General features: G+C 40.9%; 1 protein-coding gene across 1 annotated transcript in view; it reads right to left on the reverse strand.

The window, feature by feature from the left end:
• Positions 1-23,484, reverse strand: part of LOC118280010 (talin-1) — a 132,644-nt gene that overhangs the window by 50,994 nt on the left and 58,166 nt on the right. The window contains exons 15-25 of the mRNA XM_050702782.1: positions 22,449-22,537; positions 20,918-21,037; positions 19,317-19,455; positions 18,593-18,795; positions 17,923-18,024; positions 6,956-7,126; positions 5,065-5,266; positions 4,009-4,160; positions 1,395-1,514; positions 786-896; positions 180-269 (exon numbers count right to left, since the gene is read on the reverse strand). Of these exons, the coding sequence (XP_050558739.1) occupies positions 180-269; positions 786-896; positions 1,395-1,514; positions 4,009-4,160; positions 5,065-5,266; positions 6,956-7,126; positions 17,923-18,024; positions 18,593-18,795; positions 19,317-19,455; positions 20,918-21,037; positions 22,449-22,537 (1,499 nt within the window). The remainder of the gene's footprint in view (positions 1-179; positions 270-785; positions 897-1,394; positions 1,515-4,008; positions 4,161-5,064; positions 5,267-6,955; positions 7,127-17,922; positions 18,025-18,592; positions 18,796-19,316; positions 19,456-20,917; positions 21,038-22,448; positions 22,538-23,484) is intronic.

The raw sequence follows: 23,484 nt of genomic DNA on the forward strand, positions 1-23,484 counted from the left end.
TTTGGATCTTTAAATGGAATGCAATGTAAACATTTACACCGACAACAGTACAGCAACACTCAAATTCATATCATTAGACATATTTATCAGTAAATAAGTTGGTATATACGTTTCAAATGTTAGTTGTTTCGTTTATATAAGATATTCTATGTACATTCCAAGTAAACAGCAGCAGTTACCTGTGTATACTTGTTGGTATTGTAGTGTGTAGCGTTGTGAGCCGATGTGATCAGTTGCGTCGCGCTCGACGCCGCCTGCCGGGCGCTCTCCTGTTGTACATAATGGGTAGAATATAGATTCAATTCAAGTGACAAACAAATCAACGACGTAATATTATAGGTGTTATAATATAGGCGTTATCATCTTACTAATCACATTGTAGTTTTTTCTTTGGAACATTGCAAAATTAAATCATTGATTTCAATCTCATCAACAAGGTATCTTCAAAGTAATCATAATTTGAAGCTAGCGAACAAACTGTTTAAACACATTAAGTGTTTGTTTATTGATCAGCCCGCCTCAACCTCCCAAAACCACTACAACACTTGTAAGCCAGGATCTACAGTAGATACAACCATGAAAACACCGGAACACTGAAGTCCGGCGCGTCTCAAAGACATGAATGACTGTCTTGGATCCCGCAACGAAATGAATCAGAAGATATTATTAGGGGAGGAGAAGAAGAAAAATTGGTCAGTCCACCATGACCATGAACCTATGCCCAGCCTCACAAGTCCAATAAACATTAGTTAATGAATATTCTAAGTATTTATTAGTGTGCCTACCTGTAGGCGTGCGACCTGGGATCCGACGATGTCCTGTCCCTGTGCGTAGTCTACGGTGATGTAGCGCAGTTCTTCCGCCGCCTTGCGGAGCGCCTCTTGTTTCTCGCGGTCCTGTGTATTGTATAATATAATATTAGTTGCATTATAGTTAATGTTGTAACCTAACTAAGTGCTAAAGGGAAGTGTTACTCTACACTAGTCTATAAGTTCTCATAGTTTTCCGAATTAAGAATAAAGATATTATTAGGTTATAAGCTGCATTTACGACTTCTTACTGAAGTGGAAGTTAAGATTATTAGTCTTTTTCTTTTGATAATCATCCCATAACTTCTGCCGCATTGAGTGAGGCGAGAGGGACTGCCCGACTTTTACTGACCCCGTTCCTGTTTTTCGAGCTAGAGTCCCGGTAAACCCATTAGGTAGTCCGCAGCTCCGGAAAATTATTAATCTAGACTTTAAAAGAGACATGGCACCTCTGAGTTTGTTTCTACATTACTTCGCAGAGCCTCATCTAGATATCTTTTTAATATTAACTTGTGACACGGGCTTTCTATAACCTACTTATAGAAACAAAACGCTTCTAAACTCCAAATAAACAAAGCTACATACCTGTGGCTCGGACGCGCACTGCCTGGCAGCCTCGACCATGCGCGCCGTAGCGTCGGCCAGTAACTTGGCCGCCGCCAACAACTTGCGCTGCCCTTCCGACGGCTGCTTCTCTGCCTCCGTCTGTGTATACAAATATAAAGAGTCAATATGGTGTTTGTTATAAAGGGAGACTCAGGATTGAGGGATAAACGACGTGGTGAAAGTTTTGAAGATGGGGTTATTATTAGGGGGTGGGGGGGGGGATTAAATCAGACTCTTACTCCCTTTTCTTTAGTTCGACTATGAAGGACGTATCTCTCGGGGTGTGACATTTTTATGGTATAAGCCGGTAAACGAGCAGACGTATCACCTGATGGTAAGCAATCACCGTCGCCCAAAACACCAGAGGCGTTACAAGTGCATTGCTGGCTTTTTAGGGGTTAGGAATTTAAGGGTTGTTCAGGAATCGGGGATTGAGAAGACTGGGAAGGGGGGTAATTGGGCTTCCGGTTGATATAGTAGACCCAATTTATCACCCTTGTATAAGAAGATGTGTTGATGTGATGTGATGTTGTCTATAGAAGAAAGAGATTGTGTTCCAGTGGTATTCCATACCTTGATGTTGGTGATGAGATGCGCGGTGGCCTGCCCCAACAACCGCGCATGCCGCACCATGTCCCCGGGGTGTCCCTGGTGGTGTGACGTACCTTGATGTTGGTGATGAGATGCGCGGTGGCCTGCCCCAGCAGGCGGGCATGCCGCACCATGTCCCCGGGGTGTCCCTGGTAGTGTGACGTACCTTGATGTTGGTGATGAGATGCGCGGTGGCCTGCCCCAGCAGCCTGGCATGCCGCACCATGTCCCCGGGGTGTCCCTGGTGGTGTGACGTACCTTGATGTTGGTGATGAGATGCGCGGTGGCCTGCCCCAGCAGCCTGGCGTGCCGCACCATGTCCCCGGGGTGTCCCTGGTGGTGTGACGTACCTTGATGTTGGTGATGAGATGCGCGGTGGCCTGCCCCAGCAGGCGGGCGTGCCGCACCATGTCCCCGGGGTGTCCCTGGTGGTGTGACGTACCTTGATGTTGGTGATGAGATGCGCGGTGGCCTGCCCCAGCAGCCTGGCGTGGCGCACCATGTCCCCGGGGTGTCCCTGGTAGTGTGACGTACCTTGATGTTGGTGATGAGATGCGCGGTGGCCTGCCCCAGCAGCCTGGCGTGCCGCACCATGTCCCCGGGGTGTCCCTGGTGGTGTGACGTACCTTGATGTTGGTGATGAGATGCGCGGTGGCCTGCCCCAGCAGCCTGGCGTGCCGCACCATGTCCCCGGGGTGTCCCTGGTAGTGTGACGTACCTTGATGTTGGTGATGAGATGCGCGGTGGCCTGCCCCAGCAGCCTGGCGTGGCGCACCATGTCCCCGGGGTGTCCCTGGTGGTGTGACGTACCTTGATGTTGGTGATGAGATGCGCGGTGGCCTGCCCCAGCAGGCGGGCGTGCCGCACCATGTCCCCGGGGTGTCCCTGGTGGTGTGACGTACCTTGATGTTGGTGATGAGATGCGCGGTGGCCTGCCCCAGCAGGCGGGCATGCCGCACCATGTCCCCGGGGTGTCCCTGGTAGTGACGTACCTTGATGTTGGTGATGAGATGCGCGGTGGCCTGCCCCAGCAGCCTGGCATGCCGCACCATGTCCCCGGGGTGTCCCTGGTAGTGACGTACCTTGATGTTGGTGATGAGATGCGCGGTGGCCTGCCCCAGCAGCCTGGCGTGCCGCACCATGTCCCCGGGGTGTCCCTGGTGGTGTGACGTACCTTGATGTTGGTGATGAGATGCGCGGTGGCCTGCCCCAGCAGGCGGGCGTGCCGCACCATGTCCCCGGGGTGTCCCTGGTGGTGTGACGTACCTTGATGTTGGTGATGAGATGCGCGGTGGCCTGCCCCAGCAGCCTGGCGTGCCGCACCATGTCCCCGGGGTGTCCCTGGTGGTGTGACGTACCTTGATGTTGGTGATGAGATGCGCGGTGGCCTGCCCCAGCAGCCTGGCGTGCCGCACCATGTCCCCGGGGTGTCCCTGGTGGTGTGACGTACCTTGATGTTGGTGATGAGATGCGCGGTGGCCTGCCCCAGCAGCCTGGCGTGGCGCACCATGTCCCCGGGGTGTCCCTGGTGGTGTGACGTACCTTGATGTTGGTGATGAGATGCGCGGTGGCCTGCCCCAGCAGCCTGGCGTGGCGCACCATGTCCCCGGGGTGTCCCTGGTGGTGTGACGTACCTTGATGTTGGTGATGAGATGCGCGGTGGCCTGCCCCAGCAGCCTGGCGTGGCGCACCATGTCCCCGGGGTGTCCCTGGTGGTGTGACGTACCTTGATGTTGGTGATGAGATGCGCGGTGGCCTGCCCCAGCAGCCTGGCGTGGCGCACCATGTCCCCGGGGTGTCCCTGGTGGTGTGACGTACCTTGATGTTGGTGATGAGATGCGCGGTGGCCTGCCCCAGCAGCCTGGCGTGGCGCACCATGTCCCCGGGGTGTCCCTGGTGGTGTGACGTACCTTGATGTTGGTGATGAGATGCGCGGTGGCCTGCCCCAGCAGCCTGGCGTGGCGCACCATGTCCCCGGGGTGTCCCTGGTGGTGTGACGTACCTTGATGTTGGTGATGAGATGCGCGGTGGCCTGCCCCAGCAGCCTGGCGTGCCGCACCATGTCCCCGGGGTCGGCGGCCGCCACCACGCGCTCGCTGGCGCACATCACGCTCTCCACAGACCGCTCCGATACCGTGCCTGTTACACGACGCTCTGTACACAGGAACGTACAAGATTCATTAGAAATAGGTGGTAAAATTGGGAGTAAATGAGCAAGTGGGGCATCTAAAACATTACAATGTCTTTCAAAGTGTAATTTTAAGTCGTTTCATCGATTTGGTTCTACGTAGGAGAGTCATGCTTTGAAGCTGAGTTGCCTCGACCGGAGTGCTTTACGTTGAACGAGATCGAAACAAGGTCGTATTCGGCGTTCTTATTGATTGGTTCATTCGCGCCGGCAAAACAGAACGTCAAAAGCACCTCTCATTTTGTTTTCGTTCAACGTAAAGCAAACTCGTACTAAAGGTACTGATTGGTCATTAAGAAGAAATATCAGTATCTAGGGAACAGTGAGTAAAGTTCCCTAAGAAAAGGAGGATTCTCCGACCAGGCGAGGTGATCATGTCTGGCGGGCTTTCTGCCCAACTGTTATTCGTACAAACATACATAACCTCACGCCTGTCTCCTATGGGGGTAGGCAGAGACAATGGAACGCCCATTGTCACGGTTCTTACACACTTCTTTCGCTTCATCAACAGTCATCGTGTTATTCTTATATTTTATTAAATAGCAATAATAATTTCCTCTAGGTTATTTTCTTTTTCTGTCGCTTTGACTGTATATTAATTTTACATTGTTCTCACATAGTTAAAGTAATCGAAACAATGTAACCAAGAATTGTATTGTAAATCTGATTGAAAAAGAGTAACCTATGGAGTTTCTTGCTCGTTCTTCTCTATAAGAATCTACACTTTGGAACGAGCAAATAGAGCAACTAGAGGACTGACCGACAGACGGACGTTATTAATATTATTATATTTGCTTTGACGTCCAAAAGTGCCTTCCTGGTCTATTTGAAATAAATGATTTTGACTTTGACTTTGAATGGTACACGAACCCAGTTCGCAGTGCGCCAGCAGCCTCTCGAGCTCCTGCGTGACGTTGTGCGCGGCGGCGGTGAGCGAGTCCACGGCGGGCGCGGCCGGGGGCGGAGCCCCGCTGCAGGCGTCCAGCAGGCGCTGCACGGCGCCCGCCACCTGCCGCGCCGCCGCCGACAGCTGCGACCGGCACTGCGGGTTCTGCAGCGTCGGGGCCACCACCTGGGGGGGACAGTATCTGGGTAAGTTGAGGCTTTCACAATAATGCCCTTGGACTACTATCGGTAGCAACCAAGTTTATGGTTAGTGATAAGTATACACCGTACTTTTATAAGCAAAACTAATCGTCACAATATAATGAATAGATATGTAGTTTTATATCATCAATTGTACCACCGCTTACCATCAGACAAAATAATACTCGACATCTTTTTTCAAAACTTATATCCCACAATGAATGAGTAAAGTTCCCTAAGATTGGAAAAGGAGGATCCTCCGACCAGGCGAGGTGATCGTATCTAGTGGGCTTTCTACCCAACTGTCGCATGTAAACTTCACAAGTGAGATGTAGGATTCGTGATGTCATCTGTTGATTTGTTCGTCGATCCATCTACGTACGACTTCTGTCACTTGTCATGTATCGCCACAAATTAATGATATCTAACTTGTATCTTGTGACAAACCGATGATATTTACCTTGGCGCAGGCCACGAGCTGGCTGGTGGCGAGCGCGCAGTGCGTGGCGGCGGCGATGATGCAGTTCTGCAGCGGCGTACCTCGCGGCACTGCGCCGCCACGTTATAAATATCTAACTAGATATATGTTACATACCTTGGCGCAGGCCACGAGCTGGCTGGTGGCGAGCGCGCAGTGCGTGGCGGCGGCGATGATGCAGTTCTGCAGCGGCGTACCTCGCGGCACTGCGCCGCCACGTTATAAATATCTAACTAGATATATGTTACATACCTTGGCGCAGGCCACGAGCTGGCTGGTGGCGAGCGCGCAGTGCGTGGCGGCGGCGATGATGCAGTTCTGCAGCGGCGTACCTCGCGGCACTGCGCCGCCACGTTATAAATATCTAACTAGATATATGTTACATACCTTGGCGCAGGCCACGAGCTGGCTGGTGGCGAGCGCGCAGTGCGTGGCGGCGGCGATGATGCAGTTCTGCAGCGGCGTACCTCGCGGCACTGCGCCGCCACGTTATAAATATCTAACTAGATATATGTTACATACCTTGGCGCAGGCCACGAGCTGGCTGGTGGCGAGCGCGCAGTGCGTGGCGGCGGCGATGATGCAGTTCTGCAGCGGCGTACCTCGCGGCACTGCGCCGCCACGTTATAAATATCTAACTAGATATATGTTACATACCTTGGCGCAGGCCACGAGCTGGCTGGTGGCGAGCGCGCAGTGCGTGGCGGCGGCGATGATGCAGTTCTGCAGCGGCGTACCTCGCGGCACTGCGCCGCCACGTTATAAATATCTAACTAGATATATGTTACATACCTTGGCGCAGGCCACGAGCTGGCTGGTGGCGAGCGCGCAGTGCGTGGCGGCGGCGATGATGCAGTTCTGCAGCGGCGTACCTCGCGGCACTGCGCCGCCACGTTATAAATATCTAACTAGATATATGTTACATACCTTGGCGCAGGCCACGAGCTGGCTGGTGGCGAGCGCGCAGTGCGTGGCGGCGGCGATGATGCAGTTCTGCAGCGGCGTACCTCGCGGCACTGCGCCGCCACGTTATAAATATCTAACTAGATATATGTTACATACCTTGGCGCAGGCCACGAGCTGGCTGGTGGCGAGCGCGCAGTGCGTGGCGGCGGCGATGATGCAGTTCTGCAGCGGCGTACCTCGCGGCACTGCGCCGCCACGTTATAAATATCTAACTAGATATATGTTACATACCTTGGCGCAGGCCACGAGCTGGCTGGTGGCGAGCGCGCAGTGCGTGGCGGCGGCGATGATGCAGTTCTGCAGCGGCGGGTCCTCGCGGCACTGCGCCGCCACGTTCTTCGCCTTCAGCACCAGCGCCGCCGTCGTGTTCGCCACCGCCTTCGCCAGCGACAGCAGGATGTCCTGGGGAGAATCACTTTACTTAGTATTCAAGTACTAGCTACTTCCGCGCGGTTTCACCCGCTCTGCTCGGCTCCTATTGGTCATAGCGTGATGTTTCATACCCTATAGCCTTCCTCGATAAATGCTCTATCCAACACAAAAAGAATTATTCAATTCGGACCAGTAGTTCCGGAGATTAGCGCGTTCAAACAAACAATCAAACAAACTCTTCAGCTTTATAATATTAGTATTAGTATAGATTCAAGTATTTATTGCATCCATAATGTACACAGGTGTTGGAAAATATATGTGGTATTTAGTCACAATTATGGACCCTGTCGGGCACAGCAAAATATAAAATTCGTAGGAGAGAGGAAGGGCATTTAGTATTAAAAAAAATATAGTAAAACTATCGATGAAGTGGTTAAAAACATACATCGCGGGTTGGTGTCATAATTTTTAGTTGTCACACGTTTTAATAATGAAGTCCAAATAACTAAATCAATATGTATAGAAGAGTTTCCGTCGGTTATTTCAATCCTTATTTGTTATGGAACAGTAAAGTAAACAGTAGTAGCTTATATTGTATGGTTATCAGTTTTTTTAAGGACGGAGAATCATCCAATGACTTCTCCCGCTTTGGCCAAAGCAAGAGGGAGTATCAAACTCTTACTGAATAAAAACCACCCCGTTCCTACTCCTGCTTTTCGAGCCTGAGCCCCGGTAAACCCCTAGGCAGTCCACATCTCATAAAGATTATGAGTGTGTACCAAATATCAGATCGATCGGTCGTCAAGAAAGTTAAATGCCAATTAATAAATTTGACCCAAACAAACACGGCAACCTAAAAAAAACACAACTTCTCTCACAACCAACATTCTAAATAATAATATCAAATAAAAACGCAAGGTCATTTCGCTAGTAAATACATGATACATAATTATATGAAAGTAAAATTCACGAGCCAAACACATTAACTACCGGCGTCCACTCTCATATGTTAAATGTCACATTAATCAAACATACACATACAAATAGTTTTGCACACAGAACAGAGAAAAGAAAGTAGAAGTAGTATGTAGGCGGGGCACGCGTAGCCCCTGATAAGTACAGATATGCTTATGTCTGTCTTTTAGGTGTTTGTACGCATATCAGACTTCGTTTGACTGTAATAACGTCAACTAGACATGTAAAAAATCGTCGAAAATCGTAAAAAAATATAAAAATGATGAAATATGCCATTTTATAGTGAAAAGACGAAAGCCATAACAAAAACGTGCCTAGGAGTGGTATATCGTATCACCGGTAAGTGCTATTTTATTTTATATTTAGCTTGAAACTAGTGACATATATTTTTTGAAATCTACAAACTAAATATAAGTTTATGTCTAAGATGATAGGGTCTACTTTCTTTCAAACGCAAACCTGCTATTCTAGAAGATTTCATTGGTGACATTTAAAATTTTGCTACCCGTTTAGGGATTGACATTATCGATAACAAGCTGTCGATATAATTAAAACTTTTTATTACGAATATATAAATACAAAAAAAAAATGGATAATAAGTAACTATTAAACATTAATTATGTTGTTTTAGATTTCCGAAGGATCCAGAAATAAAAGGAAAATGGATCGAGATGACTGGAAGACAAAATTGGTTTCCTACCACTAACTATAGTACAATTTGTTTGGACCATGTTGTACAACAAGATATTATATTATGAGTATAACCGAAAAAAATACGCAATTTTTTACAATAAATGAGTCTCAGTTAAATTTCCAGATTGTGCAGGTAGAAATACCTAATCACGTTATGTAATATTGGTCACCAAATGAAGGGAAGTAACTTTGTTTAATTATGTTCAGTTTTATTTTCTATTTTTTGTAACATACGACCATAATAAAAACATACTTTATATATAAAGTGTGATATTTTATTTTTGCAATACAAATTTTGTTAGAATACTACGAACGGCATGTGCCTCTTTCCGAGTTATATGTACTTAACTAAGATCATTAAGACACCACTGACAAATGGTGAAGGAAAACATCGTGAGGAAACCTGGGCTTATTATTTTCTAATTACCTATTATAAGTTTGAAATCGACAACTCGCATTGGGCAAGCGTGGTGATCAATGCTCAAACTTTCTCCGTGCGTGAAGAGGCCTTTGGTCAGCAGTGGCCACTTATAGGCTATTGATGATGATGGTGATAGATAGATACTACTTCTTTTTCAGTCCAGTTTCAGTTTACTGCGCCCGATGTGACTTGAAACTAGTACACTTTTTCTACATTAGTTCATTAGAGGACGCTGCTTACTTCCAATACATATATACCTACTTTATTATTCTGTGTACTAATAAATCTAAATCCTTCAATTATTATCTCTTCAAAATTATAGTTTAGAAAAGAAAAAAATATATATTTAGAGTTTTACAAGGAAAGATGTTTATTCCTATAGAAATCTGATAAAATATTATAATGTATACGAGTATTAAAATGTGTTGAACATTTTAATTATATCGATAAGTCAGCTTTCGATATCGGAACATCACTAAAGAAAATACAAGCGATAAAGTAGCTCGTTAAACAAATGTCAACCTTAACATGATAGCAATACAGCGTAATCGAATGCATTTATGATAGTGACATCTAGCGTCGAGTAGCAGAACTTGTTAGTGAAATTATGTTGCATTGAAAAAGAAGATTCTTTATTTTAAAATTAGTAGACAAGAGTAAACTCTATTAATATGTAATTAATGTGTGTTTTTCAAAGTGGTGACGGCTGATTTAAAGGCTATTTAACACGGACCAGTCACAGAAAGATTTTACTAGTGTGACATATTATGATTATCCTGGAGATGTGTTAATTTGGGCGTGGCTTCAGAAAAATTGCCACGCTGGTTCTGATACAAACACAAGCGGTATACTATTTCTATCTCTTCTTCTCTATTCTGTGGTTTTACATAACATACCTAGTTTATGTACAATACATTCTTTTCAAAACATTATTTTTAGTATATACATGACATATTTGACTGCACGGTTGGCGCGGTGGCTGGGCAACCGGCTGTGTAACGCGTCGCGGGTTGGATTCCCGCATGAAGCAACTCTGTATGATCCACAGATTGTTATTTCTGATATGGGTGTCACGTGTATGTGACATTGTATGTTTGTAAACGCACTCACGACACAGGAGTTAATCCTAAAGTGGGGCGTTTTTTAGAAGAAAAATAAGACATGTCACGCTTTTGTATCTACGAAGTGGTAGACAGAGACGCATATTTACAATGTAACACCCATTTTGCTGCAGTTATGCTATATGTATCATATAGGTAAACCTATAGTCACAATTCTCAGATTCCATGCTACTAATGAGCATTTTTGAAAAACCCAAAAAATACCCAGTCGTAAGTAAAAGTTTACTTTTTCACCTAGTTTTAAACCAGTCAATTACAAAAACATAATTTCCCAACTACATACAATATATGTACCAGTCAAAAATCTAGGTCAAATCGAGTGTCCACTCAGGAATCGAGCTCACGGACTCGCTTTACAAAAACCAGACGCCTGTCATCTGCGCTATGTAGGTCACTGGCTAGAGTTTATTTTTATTATCAACGCCATCTGTTGACAATGTACCGTATTACTTCCGTAGATCGATGTGATGCGAGGCGCGGTCGTATGGAACGAGTAGTAATTTATGAGCGGCGCTTGCGACGCGAGTAACTTATAGTTATTGAGAATTATTCAGTATGTAATACTGTTTTTATATAATATTTCTATATGTATAGGTTTGTATAATATTTGTTTTATTATATTGAGTGAGTTACACCCATATAAGGTATGTTTCTCTTCATAGACAATAACATAATCTGAATTATTATTGTTCGCATTATTCCTTCACCATTATCATTTATAGTATATTTGTTACAAAGGGGGGTTTAGTTAGTTATTTTTGCTAAATACATTCACTTGTAGACAGTTAGTTATAAATAAAACAATATGTTTTTGTAAGCAAATGTATTAACCAAAAATAACCGACCTGGCAGTGAAGGTATGTACCACAACCGTACACTGGAGCAGAGAAATCATACCACTGTTTATATCAAGGCGGCAAACGACCAGACGGATCACCTGATGGTAAGCAATTACAGCCGCCCATGGACACCCGCTACACTAAAGGACTTACAAGTGCGCTGCTAGCCTTTTAGAGATCAGGGATAAGAGGTAATAAGGTTTGGGGCCTATACTTGATGATGAACATATGGAAAGTAAGAACTGACAAATTAATAACATGTTCTCAATAATAAGTCTCAGAAGTTGTCTCATTTGAAATAAGACCTGAGAGGTTGGTACTTTCTTGGTATGGGATGTGATGAGGAGAAATCATACTATTACATTAATATTATAAATGTGAAATTTTGTTTGGATGTTTGTCCAGTCATGTTGAAACTAGTGAACGGATTTTAATGAAACTTACTTTTTATGCTATGGGAACGCGGGCGAAGCCGTTAGCAGAGGCTGGTTATAGCATCAAAATATTGTAAATACGGTATAGTGGTATGATTTTTCTAACCCCAGTGGTATTAAAACTATTATAAAAAATAAAATATCTCGAGTCAGCGAGTATTGAGACGAAGATTTTCATTCAATTTGAACATGAAATATGTCGGAAATCAGTCTTCAAATGCCAAAATAATTAAGTAAAACTTTGAATAAGTAATTTCGGCATTACATTAAGTAAATGAGAGAATTTTAAGTGAAAATATTTCTTTCTCGATACTCGCTGAGTAAATAAATAATAATAAATTAAAAATAAAACATTATGTATGTAAACTGGCAATCTGTGTTTGTACTTATAGATGGCAATATTATGTTGTCTGTACTACGTATGTGAATATTTTTGCATTGACAACTAAATTGGTTTTATTTACTGCGAAATTAATAATAATAATTTAGGATACTTCTATATATTATTGTTTAAAAGATATCTGGAAGACGTTTTTATTTGTAAAGAAGTAGGCGGTAGGCATTGTTTTACGTCTGTTTTCTGTAAGGCCGTGGTATCATTCTGGTCGAGCCGGCCTTGCAGTGCCGGAGCATGGCTCGCCCACACTTAAAAGTTAGTTCCTACAAGAAACCATAGGGCAAACCTCGCAGTTTCCCTAAGTTACTGACATGGGACCTTTATGTAATCGCCCTTGTGAGACCGATTGACCACTATTAATATTAGTAGTGGGTTAAATAGAATTGCCAGCATGTCAATGCAAAAAATACACATACTACAACACATACATTAATAACAGAAACAAAACAAGCACATATTGTCGAATAACCACAAATACTGATATAAAAATAATGCAATTTTTTAAGGAGGAAAAATCATCCCGCCTTGGGCGAGGCGAAAGAAAGACTCTTACTGACTAAAAACCACCCCGTTTCTACTCCAGCATTTCGAGCCGGAGACCCGGTAAACCCGCTCAATACTGTTATAAAATTATTCGACAATATGCACTTGAAATTAAATAAAAAAAAATATAATATGTACATAATGTTGTAAAAAAAATATGCTGCCAAAATGTTAACAAAAATAAATTAAAATTATAGTCGGCGTATATAAATAAAAAAAATGTTAACCGCCGATGTTTAGCTGCCAATTATCTTAATGCTTATAAGTTAACAGAAAACCGTGAACATATTAAATTAGAGACTAGATTAGTAAGCATTAAGATTATTGTTAACAAAAATAAAGAACAAAACTTAATAGATTGTTTGTACCTTTACATAATGGAGTAAGGGGGCTTTTTTCTCCAGAGATATGCTTCGACGATGTAATAGCTAAGCTGTGGAACTATGTGACCGTTTCCACTGATACTAAGCTATGTAGCTGTGCGAGGAAGATATATATCGATAGTAGGGAAGCCATCCATAGCACGCATCTTTTCATATAAAAAACATAGCTTAGTCCGTTTCTCCCAGTGCTAAGCTATGTGTACCAATGAATATGATTGGTGGAAGCCAAACACATCCACAGCAACGTAGCATAGCACATCTCTGCTTAGTACCAATGAGGCAATTTGCCAGTAAACTCATTCATCTTAAACCATTATGTAAAGGCGATTAGAAAGATGTCATATACCTCGCTTATATGTACATATGTGATGGCAAGATTGTCATGATACGATTGTAATGGCAAATAATAGCAATTTGACGAGATTCCTTCATTACACTGGCGAGCTAGAAATACATGGCCAACCAATAAATACTAAATAAATAATATTTCATTAAAAAATACGAAAACTTTAAAAGATAACAGTATTAAGTACGCTTTTTTTGAGGATGAAAATCATCCAGTGACTTCTCGGAGTGACAGACTCTTACTGACTAAAAACCACCCCGTTCCTACTCCTGCTTTTCGAGCTGGAGCCCCGGTAACCCGCTAGGGAAGACCGCAGCTCCTGAGCATTAAGTATGCGTAAGAATTGTTTATGTGCATCTTTAAATAATCAAGTATAGCACAATTAATTGCATTTTACTCACAAAATGTAACCATATTAGAATGACATGTATTTAAAGCTCGCCAGTGTATTTTCCTTAAAAATAAGTTTAAGATTCAGCTGCATTCAGACTAGAAATGTCGAGATTCAATCCCTAATTTGTAATAATAATAATTTTGGATTTTCATATTGACTTTCATTATTTAAGCGCCTGTTTCATCACCTTCATATAAGTACCCGATAAACTTATGTGACAGATAGTCCGTACAAATAGGGTAGTCTACATCTTTTTTCTTGTAGTTTATTTTAAAACATTAGACACAACATCCATTTTTTACGGAAACAAATACTTTCGAAGAGATAGATTTGAAATATTGCGTGACGTCACTTCTAGCTACATTTTACACGTAGAAGTGACGTATTAGCTCCCACTCCTAAACTTAACTCCGTTTCATCTAAGTATTGTAACCTTATATGACAAAATAAAAAAATACGTGTCTAATATTTTTTCATTACCTAACTGACGGACTAAATAGATTTTTAATTTTCATACCCCGTCATCATCCTTATTCTATCTAGTACATAGCGTCTATCCATACATTGCGAAACAGGCCCTGAATGTGATGTCTTCTTTGACTAGTAGTTCCGTGATATTTAAGCGAGTATTTCCTTATTCCGGTTAAAAATCGAGTTTAAAATAACTATAGAACTAACGTTTAAGTTAGTGTGTACGTTTGTGGTGTAGTAGTTAACCCAGTATTGGACCAAACTAAAGATTAAGTCAAACTAACCGACAGTTAGTACGTTAACTTGCTGGTTTAACTGGGGTTGTGTGTGATTCACATATAAGTTAGTTATAACTTTCAAATTAAACGTTTTTGTTTTAAGAAATGAATCGCTGCCGTATTCAGAGTCATTTAATGTTTACTTAACCCAGTCCTTAGCAATTGTTTTCGGAACAAAATCGTTACTAAGGAATAGTTTTAAGTAATAATTAAATGTCTCTGAGTGCGGCAGTAACGCCCGAATACTGAAATGCTACTCAATTTTAAGTTGCACTTAAATATCGTACTATCTCTGTCATTTACAAAGAATTTGTAGGGATAGAACAATTCTTGAGCGCGTCTTAAAATTGAGTGACGTTTGAGTATTTGACCATAAGACTACTTATTTCAAATATCGCCAACAATGTTTGATTGTTTTTATAAAAACGATTGTCGCGTATTCTCATGGTTATGAGCTCCGATTGGAGCTTGATACTAGTTCAGCTTCCTCGAATATTTACGAGAGTAAGCCATATATCAGATTTATTTGTAACTTTCGTGAGACATACTAAATTAATTATTATGTTAGCCGATAACATAATAATTAATTCAGATTTATTTGATTATTGTACGGTAGTTTTAGAGGTATTAAGATTTACCATCAAATAATTTAGCAAAATGTCTTCTAAGTTTCCAAAACCAATAACCTTTACCGTCTTTTTAAAATTTTGATCTATCCCTATGTGTAAACCACATCACCCGAAATCCTTATTAACCTTAAAAAACTAAATAATATAAAAAAAATGTCACTGTGCAGTCTTTTTCCTAACTAAATTGTCTTTATTTAATAATTTTGAGGAAGTTTATATATATTACCAAAATATAGGAAAAAGACGTTTTTAAATAGAAATATCATAATGCCTTTAAATCCTCGAAAGGGTAGGCAGAGGTGCACTTTTCACCAGTTATGTTATAAGTCCCATGTAATAGGGAGTGACTTAACTATAAAGAGTTAATTATGAGTTCTAAGTCATTATATGCAATTAAATATAGTAGATAAATACTTGTAAAAATAATACTTGTTTTATATTTTATATAGAAGAATTAATAATGTAAATATGTCATCATCAAAATAAAAATTAAATTGTTTAGGTAGTTTGTTAACCAAAGTTCATGCTGAACTGGAGTTATTTGTGTAATTCTAAATCTTTACACAATGTCACACTCATTTGTGTAACTCTGAATCTTTAGTGTTATTCATATCAGTTCCCTTAGAATGTAAAGTAAACTCGTATTAAATGGCCCCTCAAAATAGAGACAGGCATAGCCAGATTTTGTGTTCAATGACGTGTCCAAAATATTGTGCTGCGTGCCATCAATGGTACGCGTGCCAATGGTTCGCCATGCCACTAATCAGAGAACACATTATTCTCTTTAAAGTATTTCCAAATTACTTTTTAACCGACTACTAAAAAGGACGTTATCATTTTAAGTTAAAAGCAAAATAGTAACTAAATACCGCGACGCTAGGTAAGTATATTACTATAAAGGTCCCTATACCATAGGAAAAATGCAAATACACTATCCATACTATTCATATATGTTTCCAAAAATGTAGATATATTGGCTATAGTTTCTGGTATGTTGTATTCAACACATTAATATGACTGGTGTCGATTTCTTATATGTATTTTAATACTATTACATATAAGTATTCCAACCAAATGGTACTTCTTTTTATGACAATAATTTACGAACCGCTTCGAGAAAAGGTAGGTAGTGCTCTTGCGCTTCGCTTGGCTCGTCTTGGCGGGGGCACTCCCGTCCCCCCAGATAGTGACAGTGAGACAGAGGTCATGTATGTAAAAATTTTAGTAGTTAAGTTAGTTTTTTCGCGATTGAACACCGAATCTACTTATATACTTCAAAATTGAACAATATTCTGAGTTTTTAAAACAAAACTATCTTGTCAAAGTACCGTATCACGGGCTGAATATAATTCATAGGGTGAATAGATACAGGAATTGGGTGAATAAATATTAATAGTTGCCCAACACTAGGCATTTTTTCTTTAAGTGCGTATACAAACAAACAAGTTCACATACACAATCATGACACTCAGACCCAAAACAATAATTTGTGGATCACATAAATAGTTGCTCCATGCGGAAATCGAAACCTCGCCAACCGCATAGTCTTATTTCAACCCCTTCTAAATCTATACACCCCATATTACACTTCTATACCCAACAAAACATACATTTTTGGAAACCCTACTTCTTTCAACATCAACGTCTATTCCTAGCCCTATCACATCATTTCGAAGCATTTCTCCCCAGTCTCAGTATTCGCTTCACAGACATCGTTGGGCACTAAACACTGTATCAGTAGAGCCAGTAACATGAATAGTATGGACAGTATGCAGAGAATATTCAACCAATTATCCTTCCATATTGTAGCGAGCTGTAGTTCTAGGCACTCGCATTGAGGACAGCATTTCTCCTCAGTCCTAGGACACCTACGTTTACAGAACTTACAAAATCCTCTAGTATTTTGTCCCGTAGATTTGAAAGTAGGGTTATAGAATATACGTATCTCAGTTTTAGGTTTTTCTTGGTTATTTAGTATGTCTGTCTGTCTGTCTCCGGTCTCAGTAGTGTAGTATCTCTCGCTCTTTTTAACGAAATTCTCGAAACCGTCGTGTCTTAGTTTTGATATTTGATTTTTAGTGAAACTTGCTTCGGCTGTTTCCATGAATGTCTCAGTGGTCGTTAGGACGCGGTTGTATCTGTCCGGGTTAAGCAATTTCATGTTTAATGAACCTGAGACTTTCACGTCTGGACCCGATTTTGTTATATCGTTCACTATGCTATGGCACTCGATTTTTTTCCCGTTGTATCGATTGAATTTATCATTAATGTCATTCTTATCGATATTGTCTGAACGAAAGAATTGCTCGCGAAGTATATCGTTTTTAGTACGTCTGTTAAAATCTACGTTCTCATAGTGAGATTTATCGATGTTTAGATTTGATTTATCGATATTAATGTTGGCTTTATCGATGTTATTTTTATCGATATTGTTCCTATCGAAATTGACGTTAGCGTAATCGTGGTTGGAGAAGTCTTTTTTGAAGTTGTAGATTTTATCGTAGATCGTTTTTGGGTACAATTTTGGGCTGTTATTGCTATCTAAATAACCTTCACAGTTCTGGACAATGGACTCAAAGTCTCCGTTAATATTATCTGGTATGGTTTTATCGAGTTTGTTCCTAAAGATCATGTTACAGTAATCGATACTTCTATAGTAGTCGCTGTCGGACTCCTCTTGTATGACATCGAGCCCCCAGCTGCGGGTAGTATCGACATCCTCGTAGATGCCATCATCGACATCCTTGCTACCGACGCCGATATCGATATTTTCGAAGTCGGTATCGTAGCTATCTTCCTTGTCTTTGCCGAAGAAGACTTTATAGAAGTTGTCGTAGCAGTAGTTGAGTTTGCGGTACAGGTAGGATTTCTTAGGGTTTCGTTTGGGGTCTGGGTCAGTTACCTGTGTCTCCTTGTCCTCCTCGGTTTCCTCTCCGATGGTGTAGAGGACGGTGGTTGAAGCTTCGCCGACGCGGGAGGCGGCGTTCAGGAGGTTCTGGCGTGGCTGGAAGTAGATACAAATCATGTGTGAATAATCATGTTGGCGATATTTCAAATACATATTTCGGGCTACTAAGTAGTTATATCATAATATTGAATGTATCAGTTATCAAATCTAATATAAAAAAATATTCATTCTAGATGTGTACTTAATTTTAGTTTTATTTATATACTTTAGACAGTAACTTAATATCATTTTAAATTGTTTATTATCTGAATTTCACTGGATTTCTTTCTGTCTTAGCATACATAAAACTCAACTACCAAGCGTAAACAATTTGGTCAACCTATTTAATGGGAGGAGGGCTACCGTCCTGCTATGATCTGAGAGCTTAGTAGGAGTTTGTTTTACGTTTAACGAGATCGGAACGAGAGTGCGTTCAGCGCTATGATTGGTTGGTTCATTCGCGATCAATCAGAGCGCTACACGCATTCTCGTTTCATTTGTGTTCAACGTAAAGCAAACTCTACGTACAGTAACAGTACTAAAGGTACTGTTACTGGCAGTTCACTAAGATAAGACATCCAATATAAACCAAATTCTCTAAAACTCAATGAAATAATCCACAAACCTCTTTAGTCTCAGGCTCAGCAGCCTTCAGCAGATCAGTGAATGCTGTGCAGAGCTTCCTGGTGGCGTCCAGGAGTTTGTCTCCGTGGTCGCCGTCGTCCATGAGCGCGGCGATCATCTGCACCCCCTTGGTCATCTCCGGCAGGTTGGTGGTGATTGTGGTGATAGCTGCCCCCACTGCCGTGTGGTCTACTTCCTCCGTACCTGGGGAGGGAGGTGGGGATTAAGAATAATGCATCATTACGGCTTTTATCCCCGAAGGGGTAGGCAGAAGTGCACATAACGGCATGTAATGCCACTGTACAATGTATAGGTACCTACTTTTCACAATTTGTGTTATAAGTCCCATGTAATAGTGAGAGCCTATTGCCACATACCGGGCACAATTCCAGACTCAGTGTTACTACTAAGAAATTTGCAAAAAACTGAAAAAGCCCAGTAATATTTCAAAATCGAACCCGAGACCTATTGCCCGGCAGTCACAGTTGCGACCAGTTGACCAACGAGGCAGTCATTAATTTAGGCAAGGCAATTAATTGGCCACAGATCGTAACCCGACACCCCCAGCAGTTGCACTACCACTCGACCAACAAGGCAGATTTTCGTATCCGAAATAAAAGATAAATAATTTATTTCGATGAGTTTCGATATTTCGGCAGTGTTGCAAGCGCCATGATCACGCATAAACGTCCGAGAAGAAAAGGTAAATAAGTTTAAAATCTTACCCGAGGTGAGTGTGACGACCTGCGCGGTGGCTGCGTTCATGGCGGCGATCTGCGAGGTGACCACCTGCTTGTTGGTGTCCATCGTCACCTGCTTCCACTTCACTGACGCCGCGTCCTGGCCCAGCGCGGGCAGCGTCGCCTGTATACCGTCACATAGTACTTAGTTATATAGTCAAATATTAAATTACAAATGGACTTTGATATGGTGTAGCTTTCTACTATTTGTGGTGTAGCTTTCTATTAGTAAAATTCAATACTTTTTTTAAACATTTAATGGTGATTTTCTATGAGATACCGAATTATATTTTTGATGTCAAAAAGCATACATATTTATCCTTAATTAGTTAGATCAATATGAAAGTTAAGTACGGTACCTATATTATAAAATTGTTAAGGAGTATAGTGGTAAAAACAGATCGGCTATTATAGAAATGATATTAAAATAATATGTTATACGACTGATCCAAGTTCTGACTACCTAAACTAAATATAAATATACTTGAAACACTAAAGAGTCAAAGTTTATCATTGTTATTTTTATGTCTGTTGATAATTTCAAAAGATACAAATTATGTACATACTAATTACATAACGAATACCTCGCTTTTGGATGCGAATATTGCAAAGAAAGTTTTTCATTACCAAAAGGTAAATTCAATGGAGAAATATGTATTAATTTCTTTTATATTTATTACAAAACGTTATCTTTCGATTAAACTATCTACTTGGTACAGTGAATAATCAACTTTTCACTGCAACTTACCTAAATAATATATGAAAATTTAAAATATCAACATGATTTATTTTCCTATGCTCGGAAGTCGAAACAGTAGGGACAATTGAAATAAAAAAATAGGAAAGACCCTAATTTTTGTCCATACGTATATTAACGATTTACAACTAAACTATAATGCTCTAGTCTCCGGTATATAAATAAAAGGGGAAATACACTTGACATTTATTGTTGTTCCAGTATCGAATTCACGTAGAAATGTGAGTCCGCCGCGCGACAGGTTAGGGAAGTGGGGTATAAATAGAATGACATCCAACTGACAGGTCCGTGGGCTATTTGTGGATACTTTCGCTTTTACTCTTATATTTTTATGGAATAAGAGAACTTTTATGGTATCTTTGGCAAACTTCGTACGGTCTCGATAGTTTTTTTCACCTTTTAAACCTTTCTTGGACTTCCACTAATTTAAGACTAAGTTAGCGAAATAGGACCAGCCATTTTCGAGTTAGCGAGACTAACGAACAGAAATATTTTTTTTATATATGGTAAAAACGGTTCACGGTATGTTTTTTACTAATAAAGTTTTCTACTCTAGTGATTCTACACTAGTCACCAGGATCTACAGTAGACACAACCATGCAAACACTGGAACACTGAAGTCCAACGTCCCAGGGACATGAATTACTGTCTTGGATCCCGCAACGAAATAAATCAGAAGATGTTATTGGATATCTTCTAGGATATTTATCCTAAATTAGTCAAATTGAATTGTCTGTCAGTCTGTCTGTCAGTGAAGCTAGGTGCTCGTTCCAAAGAGTAGCTTCGAATGGAGAGGAACGAGCAAGAAACTCCATGAATGAGTACTTACCCTGGTGAGTCCCTCCTCGGTGTGTTTGATGATCTCCACTCCGCTGGAGATGGTGGACAGCAGCGCGCGCTGCGGCTCCGACAGGATCGACGTCACGCGCGTCTGCTGCACCTGGGACGCCTGCACCCAGCACACGAGGCACGGTGTAAGTTTATTACATAATTAACAATTTTCATGTATATCCGGAAGAGCTACAGTTAATTGTTTACACAGAGAACATTAACTTTTTGAAATACGAAATTATTGATAAATATTTTAGCTGAATTTGGGAATCGAACCCAAGACTCCTAATTTGTCAGTCGCATTTGTGACGGAACGAAAACCCAGATTTCGATTTCGAAACTTTTCAAAAATCCGATAAAAGTCTAGTAATACTTCTCTACTTCCCGACCCGGGAATCGAACCCGAGCCCCTATGTTCGGCAGTCGCACTTGCGACCACTTGACCTACGAGATACTAAACAATCTTTAGAAAATACCATGGACTTAATATATTTTTTAAAGAATCTATAATATAGATATAGTAAGTTGTACAATATATACCTACACAGCCCATTTCGATGACTACGCGTACCCAATAGCAGCGTGGAACAAAACCATCACATCATTGTAGAAACATACTTAGAACAGTGGTGAAGATATTGGGAGTAACAGTGGCATTCGATACATGTATATATTTGGTATAATTCGAACATAATATATTATAGTACATAGAGAGTACTATATACTTTATTAATATCTGCAGGACAAGACCAATCATATTATGAAGTAAAGAGAAGAGGAAGTGTTTAATCACTCTCTCTCTCTTTCTTCTTCTCTCTTTCATATTATGATGAAAGAGAGAAGAAGAAAGAAAAAAAGTAAGAGAGTAAGAGTATTTGATTTTTTAACATCGCAAATATGAAGTTTACATGTGAATAAACATTGATAGAAAATGCCAACGAATAACAGTTGGGCAGAAAGTTCCGTAAGGCATGATCACCTCGCCTGGCCGGAGGATCCTCCTTTTCTTAGGGAACTTTACTCTCTGTTCCCTTTATACTGTACAGAAGTATAAGATTTTATAGTGTCAAAAAACGAATTAGAAAGAGGGTAAACAGATTTATCTGCTCTTAAACATCCACCCGCATTTACTCCAGTTCATCCGTGATCATGGCGCTTGCAACAGTGCCGAAATATCGGAAACTCATCGACATAAATAAACATTAATTATTATGTTATCGGCTTACTCACGTATTGTTTTGACGAGGAACTCGACTAGTTTCAAGCGATGCCGTCTCACGAAAGTTGCCGTCTCACGAAAGTTACAATAAAATCATAAATAAACATGGTAAATATCCCGATTTGAGTTCTAATGATGGTACAGAAGTACATATTTATATGAATACCAGAATACCACTTTTACTCCCACACTAACACACATTACACCTACAATATATCAACAATTATGTACACCAACAACTAACATATAAACATAAATATAACTATAAGCAAGAAAATAAACCAAAAAGGTATATAATGTAAATACTGACGGCGGGCGGCGTGTGTCCGGTAATGATCTGGCCCGAGACGGTGGTCTGCTGGGCGCTCGTCACGTGGTTCACGGCAAACGGCTTCGCTCCTAGCGGGCAAGCAAAGCGATGTAACATAATATAATACGTAATATAATGAAATATTGTGTTGTATCTTTGGTTGTTATGAAAGGTTTTTTTGTCCTACAAGTGGCAATTTTATAGTCAAAGGCAAAGTCAAAATTATATTTATTTTAAAAATAGAATGGAAAGGCACTTTTAAATGTCAACGCAAATATTACAATATACAAAACACTAAATATCTGTTCGGTCAGTCCTCTAGTGAAGCTATTTTCTTTTTATTATAGTTTTCGTAAGACATACTAAATTAAGTATTACGTTGTTCGGCTTTCTCATGTTTTACACTTAGTACGAGTTTGTTTTACGTTAAAGGAAATCAAACGAAGCGCATTCGGCGCCAGAAACCAATTCGTACCAAGCCCTCTGTTCGATGAGGAACTCGACCAGTTTCAAGTCATAATAGAGGCTCATATTAAGACCAACAGCGCGACTGTTGACGCGCAATGCCGCTCATGAATATGAGCCACTAGCATGGCTTGAAGGTAACCATAAGAATTAAACTAAAATGTATTGCTTTATTTTATTACGTATTTGTTAACAAAACCATTCATGGTTTGATTTTGTTAGGACAAAGTTTAGGTATTCAAAATACAACACGATATTCCATTATAGAAATAAATCAACAAAAAAATTAAAATGCAACTACTTTAAATATAATAAATATTTTGTACATAGTAATATTCATTAGTGAGTACTAAAGAACATTACTTTAAAAAATTGTCGTATTTGCAAAACAATCGTGTGACTGAAAAACTAAAAAAATAATAAATAGAATTGAATAATTACAATGGGAAAGTTGGCGACAGTCAAAATCACTAGTTTTCTTGTAACATTTGTTTTGTAAGAGAAGCTGACATGTGTCGTGACATCACAGTTATTTAGTTAGTTATTATGCATGTCAACTATTATATTGCAC

Source organism: Spodoptera frugiperda, chromosome 22, assembly GCF_023101765.2.
Source record: "Spodoptera frugiperda isolate SF20-4 chromosome 22, AGI-APGP_CSIRO_Sfru_2.0, whole genome shotgun sequence".
In the NCBI taxonomy this organism is placed as follows: Eukaryota; Metazoa; Arthropoda; class Insecta; order Lepidoptera; family Noctuidae; genus Spodoptera; species Spodoptera frugiperda.